Source organism: Tasmannia lanceolata, unplaced genomic scaffold (assembly GCF_043159265.1).
Source record: "Tasmannia lanceolata isolate RefF3 unplaced genomic scaffold, GAP_Taslan_0.1 ptg000015l, whole genome shotgun sequence".
Classification (NCBI taxonomy): Eukaryota; Viridiplantae; Streptophyta; class Magnoliopsida; order Canellales; family Winteraceae; genus Tasmannia; species Tasmannia lanceolata.
Window position 1 is genome coordinate 16,886,104 of NW_027518692.1, and position 6,000 is coordinate 16,892,103.

Below are 6,000 nucleotides of genomic sequence, written 5' to 3' on the forward strand. Positions count from 1 at the left end.
CCGAAGTTAAAGTTGCACCCCTATTTGGGAGGCGTGTCTGTTCATTTTTAGAAAGAAGCAGGAATGGTTTACCCTTCTGGAAAAGGAGCCGCTTAAATGACCAAGGTCCCCTTCCCCCTCCTCCTCTCTAGTCTCTACTCTTAATCCTTAGAAACAGTAACATGAGAATCACGGAAGCTTAATACGAAAGCACCTGAGAATTAAAATCTCCTAGTCCAATGACATTGGGCGTGAACCAGTCCCCTCATCTAGGCTTATTTTGGACTTTTGAGAATGGATAATTCCAAGTTTCTATTACTTCTATCACATTACATAAAAATCCCTCATTTTGAAGCCATCTCAGTTAGACAGTTGAGATCATCTAAAAAGAATAATTTGCTATCATGGCATCTCTCTCTCTCTCTCTCTCTCTGATCAGATTGGAAATGTTAGAAATGTTTTCCAAGTTGACAAACTACTATTAAACAAGTAAATTACATTACAGTAAGGTATGATTTGCACATATGCTATACATGTTTGGAGTCTATGGACAGCGCTCGGTTAGCCTATCTGGATGCTCTTTTCTTTCTGTTATTTTACCCCATGTCTTTTGGCCTGGGCCACTTCTCTTTTCTCTCACTTTTTTCCCAGTAAAATCTCATATGTTAGGCACTAAAAAGAGATCAGCTTTTCCCTTTATTTCTCCTTTTCTCCACCTTTTTGTTTTCTCTGTACAGCAACAACTCACACTGCAGGATTCGGGTACGACTTTGGCTTGCTTAAACAGGTGCAGCTCGCTCGACTATTAGAAAGGGTCTAAAAAAATAAAATAAAATGCAGCTAATATAAGGAAAATTTTTATTAATAGTGAAACAGGCGAATTGAAGGAGTTAAAGGTTCTTCCTTTCAATACCTTCACCTCTTTTTGGAGTTCTTTTATGTACTCCACAGCCAAATCTAACATGTCTGCCGTGTTCGTTTGCTGCGATCCATCGGAAATTATGGAAATAATAATCAAATATATTATTGATTGGATACTTTGGGTTTCAAGGAAATTTTTTTCTCAAGAATCATCAAGTAATACTTTATAGCTTGTAAGTAATATAGTAATCTACCTTGTCCATGTTTGGAACAAGCTCCTGTAATTTTCTCATTCTTTCGCTAATTCGGGTTCTTCTCACCTGAAACAATTCATAACATAGAAGAAAGTTCGGAGTCAAGTCATTTGATCTAAATAAAATAAGGCATTAAGGGTTTTGATCCCATGTTAAGAGCCATACTAACGTTTTCGATTTTGAAAAAGAGTTTTTTGAGTCCAAAACTGACTATTTATCTCAAAATAATCAGTTTTGGGCTCAAAATTCAAAGGCCCAAAACTGATCTAAATAAGGCATTCAGTGTGTGTGTGTGCGCGCTTGATTTTGAGAACTGATTGTGAGTCCAAAACTGATTATTGGATTCAAATTTGCATTTAGGCCATGTTAGGCAACCATGATTTTTTTTTCTCATGGATTATTAGCTTACCAAGTGTTGAGAGGGCTAAAAACTGAGGAAAGCATATCCTATGTCATAAAAAAAAAAAGTGTTAGAGAGGGAAGGGAGAGTGGGAAAGAGCGGGAATTGAGAGGGCACAAGTGACAAGATGCTGAGAATGGTGGCAGAAAAATATAGAAAAACAACACTATTTGGAATAGAGTTTTTCTTTTCCCTGTTTTCAGCAACTTCTCACCCTCTCCTCACTCATGCCCTGTCAATTCTCTTCTCCCACCCTCCTTGATCCTCTCCCACCCTTCGGTAAACAAATATTCCATGAAAAAAAATTCATGGCTGACAAACACGGCCTTAATTTTGAGTCCAACAGTCAGTTTGGACTCACAATCTGTTCTCAAAAGTCAAAATCCAAAACAGCGTCTAAGTAATAACACTTTCCCAATTACCTGATAAAAGCGTGTTACAGAATTACACTAACCAAAAAACTATGAGCATAAAACCGTAAGTTTTTAATAACCTGAGTCCCATTATCAAAACAAGGGGGTTAGAAATCATTTCCCTTGTTGTTACTATCTTCAGTACAGATTCCATGTTAGAGACTTCGGAAATTTGCTGCAGGGAGATAACCCAAAATCCAAAATAATTTCATGCCGTTCTTAGGATTGTTTGATAGGCATATGAGGCCGGGGAGGGGTGTCTTATGGAAGGCCTCTAAATTGCCTCAAAAGCCCATCAAAAGAAGAGGATTAGATGCTGCTGAAGTATAACAACTAGGATAGACAGGACGAGCGACAACAGACTAATTTGATTAAATAACACCATAGCAGCTTAAGCTTTTGGAGTAATAACATGGTATCAGAGCTATTGCCTCACGGCAGGTCCTGGATACTAAACAGTTGGTAATTGTAAATCAAAATCAATGTGCATGGTTTTGTGTTTTATATAGTCCTTAATGTCTAGGCTAGAATATCAAAGATTCAATGTGGCTTTAATTTCCTATGATGTTACTTAGGATTCCAAAAGAACTCACGGGGAATAAAACAAGGTGTTTAATGTATTTGCTATTTTAGGTGTGTCTTGTGCCTATAAATATAAAATGATTTGTGTAGAAATTGTAAGCTTAGTGAGAAGTTTCAAGGTTAATGGTTCAAGGGCGAAGAAGTGAAGAGATATTTCTTGAAGTATAAATGAGAGGGGGAGTATTGAAGAACTCATAACAGCTTAAGCTTTTGGAGTAATTGGTTGTTTCGGATATGCAAGTAGTTAGCTTACCCTTTCTGCAATGCTTCGTGGGTGTGTAGCACAACCCCGTTTGGCGCGTATCTTGCATGGAACTGAGTCCTGAAATTGCAAATACTTCTCCACGGTGGCCATCTCTGGCGAAGTCTTTGGCAAACTAAACTGATGGCTCAAACCAGAAGCATGATTTATCGAATCACCATGCTAAAAAGGAAAAAAACAGGATTAATTATAAAAAAGAGAAAATCGGAAAAGGGGACTTAGCTGAAATTGCAACACTAATCTGTGGAAATTACCAGAGTTTCTGATGAGTTTAAACCAGAAATCATCTTCCCATTGATATCTCTAACACTTTTCAAGTCAGTAAAATTCTCCGACATAAGCGAGGAGTCATCCCAAGAAGAAATAGGGAAGCCAGGGATATAACACCGGTTACCACTGTTACCGTTTCCCAAGCTACTGTCATCAGGGCTACTCCCTCCGATGCTTTCGCTCCCCATTTCGGAGATCTGGGACATCAACCCCGAAGAAGAAGCTTGCCTTGATGGAAAGCTTAGTTGATTCTTCAACCTGCTAGTTGAAGCAGTTGCTTCTCCGTTAGAACCATTCCCACCTCTGTAATTTCCCACGCCCCTCATTACAGTGTAGCCTGCTAAGACTGAAATTTTCGATAATTTGCCCAATTTTGCAATTTTACTAGGAAAAGAATTTTGATGAACTTTCAGTAGCAAGTTGGCCGCCGAGGATGAAAGTTCCAACAACATTATTCTACCTCTAACATCAAATTTTCAAAGATTTGTTTGTTACATTTGAGAAAATTCTTATTGGTAAGGATGAAAGTTCAACAACATTATTCTACTTCCAACATGAAATTTTCAAATATGTATCTGTTCTATTCTGCCTCCGACATGAAATTTTCAAATATTTATTTGTTCTATTTGAAAAAATTCTTCACTAATTTACAACAAATTCATTAACTTTTCTTCTTTTTTTTTGAAACGAAATTTCCTGCAATTTTAAATTGGCGAGAAGGGAATTTCCAATAAACATAAACTGTATTCTTTCACCGAGAGAGGAAATTTCATTGATTTATTCCTTTCTCCAGCAATTTTACTGGGAAGGAATTTTGGGGAACTCTGAGTAACATGTTGGCTGCTAAGGATGAAAGTTCCAACAACATTATTTCCCAATATGTTTGTCCTATCTGAGAGAAAATTCTTCACTAGTTTAAAATAAATTCATTGACTTTTTTTTTCTGAGGTGAAATTTCCAGCAATTTTCAATAAACATCAACGTTTATTTTTCTAAGAACGGAAATTTCATTGATTTATTCCTTTCTCCAGCAATTTGTTCTACCTCTAAGAGGAAATTTTTCCAGTAAGGTGTATAAATGCTGGGAAAGAAAATTTTCAGAAATTTCTTTCATTTTTCAACAGGAACCACCTACAAATCTGTTAATTCTACCACTGCACTTACCAAGCTTCTCAGGAAAAAAAAACTAATCCAAACATAGAAAGTCAAATCATTAGAAAAACCCTTACCGTTTTGGGAAAAAATCCCAGCTGGAGAGCTGCTCTGCCTTATAAGATTAGAGCAATTGCTACTACTTTTCAACTGTGTTGGATCTATAGGCATGGAATTCACTACCCCATAAGAGCTTTCCATGGTGGCTGGCGCCTGGTAAACCATCTGCGAAGCTGCGGAAAATCCATTCTGCTTCACCGAATCAGAAGTTGAAAATCCATTCTGCTGCGGAATGAGTTTCGCAGAATCACCATCACAAGTCATGAACCTTGAGAAAATGGTCTCTTCTTCGGGGCTTGAAGGTCGAGGAAGAAAATCTTTACAACCTTCAATGCTATCCATGAAATTCGAGAGCAGAGAGCTCGGTGCAGATCGGTACCGCATCAGACCTGAATTCAGATTCTGCTGATTGAGATCTGAAGCCATAATCTCTCTATTTTCCTCTTTTAAAGTGTTTTTGTAGGATTCCAGAAAAGGAAGATTTAGGTCATTTGATGAATTGTACATCGCTTTACTTTTGCCTGATAATCTTTTCTCCTAGATCTCTGCTTTTCCAAACCAGATCTAATCGAATCTCTCTACGAACAAACAAAAACCTAGATCGCGAGAAAGTGAAACAAAATTACTGAAATTCCGTTGCTTCTTACTCTTAAAAGAAGTGTAATCAAGCTAGGATAAAAAGAAAAGAACGGCTCTCGTTTTTCACCGCTTTTATTTTTCCGATTTCAGATCCTTCTGAGAAATCTCAAGGCAAAAAACTTCAAAAAAGGATCTGTGATTAGTAACAAGCTTAAAAAAGGATCAGAAATTTCACTCCAACATATAACTCTTTACGCCGTTTAGCCATCACAAGCACTCTTTAACAGTAGGAACTTCAAATTAACGGAAAGATCACCTTTTTTTCCTCTCTTTTGACACAGGATCTCAGATTCCAAACCCTAAATCCAGGATTTCGAGCTCCAAACTTTGATATGTTCAGAAACAGATTAAAATCACCACAACTTCACCAAACAAAAACCTTTTTTCAAGAAAAATCTCAGTGAAAACACTACAAGACAGAGAAATTTCACTTTTTTTTCCCCTACCTCACCTAATTTAGTAGAAAACACGAAAGAAAATCAATCGATCGATCTCCTTTGTTTTCCTGCGTGTTGAATTGTAAAGGCACCGAAATGAAGGAAGCTTTTTCGCTTTAATTTATAGGGTTTCTCGCTGGCTCTTGCTAGAGCTGAGAGCCGTGAGAATGAATAGAAGGTGAGGAAAAAGCTTTTCTTTTAGCTTTATAAAAGCCAGCCAATAAGAAGCTTAACACGTCAGCAATACCCTTACTCTTTTTCTGTGTATTTATTTCCATGTTTATGAATATATCCTGGGAAGGTTTGCTATTTTCGAAAATACCACTGGTGCTTGTCGGCTTGTTGCTGCGTTTACCTGGGACTGTTGGAGGCATTTATCGTTCCCCTCATGTTTTGGTCAGTGCACCCCCTCTGTTGGTGCAACTTATCCGGACCTAGACCTGGACCTGATGGCCTTCCCTTGTTGTAGAAGGGGGCAACTTGTGGAAAGGGCAACTGAAAAAAAGGCCAGCTTGACATCGGATGTGAAAGCATTGTGAAATGTTACGGTCCTGTGTGAGGGCCTATCTATGGGAATAGGTGTGACCCTACCTGATTTGCGACAGGTCTAAAGAGCCTAGCCTACCTAGCCTAAGGCGTTCTATTAGCTCCAGAGCTTTTGGCGTATTGGTTAGGTACCTAAAATTGCCAG

General features: G+C 38.0%; 1 protein-coding gene across 2 annotated transcripts; it reads right to left on the minus strand.

The window, feature by feature from the left end:
* Positions 1 to 435: 435 nt before the first annotated feature.
* On the minus strand, positions 436 to 5,479 carry LOC143845889 (transcription factor bHLH130-like). Of its 2 annotated transcripts, none has more exons than XM_077354295.1 (6): positions 4,251 to 5,479; positions 3,006 to 3,367; positions 2,743 to 2,913; positions 1,095 to 1,160; positions 893 to 961; positions 436 to 795 (listed from the first exon to the last, which is right to left on the minus strand). In XM_077354295.1, the coding sequence occupies exons 1-6, from the start codon at positions 4,738 to 4,740 to the stop codon at positions 724 to 726; spliced, it is 1,230 nt and encodes a 409-aa protein (XP_077210410.1). In that variant the 5' UTR covers positions 4,741 to 5,479; the 3' UTR covers positions 436 to 723. The 2 variants fall into 2 exon arrangements, with proteins under 2 accessions (XP_077210410.1, XP_077210411.1); XM_077354296.1 differs by having other exon boundaries at positions 3,006 to 3,358; positions 4,251 to 5,478.
* Between the last annotated feature and the right edge of the window lie 521 nt (positions 5,480 to 6,000).

Excerpts from the sequence above, each read along its gene's own strand:
- LOC143845889 (XM_077354295.1), bottom strand. The coding sequence starts at position 4,740 with ATGTACAATTCATCAAATGACCTAAATCTTCCTTTTCTGGAATCCTAC. Across the intron at positions 962-1,094 it reads TTGTTCCAAACATGGACAAG|CAAACGAACACGGCAGACAT; the intron begins GTAGATTACTAT and ends GATGGATCGCAG. Across the intron at positions 796-892 it reads AACTCCAAAAAGAGGTGAAG|ACCCTTTCTAATAGTCGAGC; the intron begins GTATTGAAAGGA and ends TTATTTTTTTAG.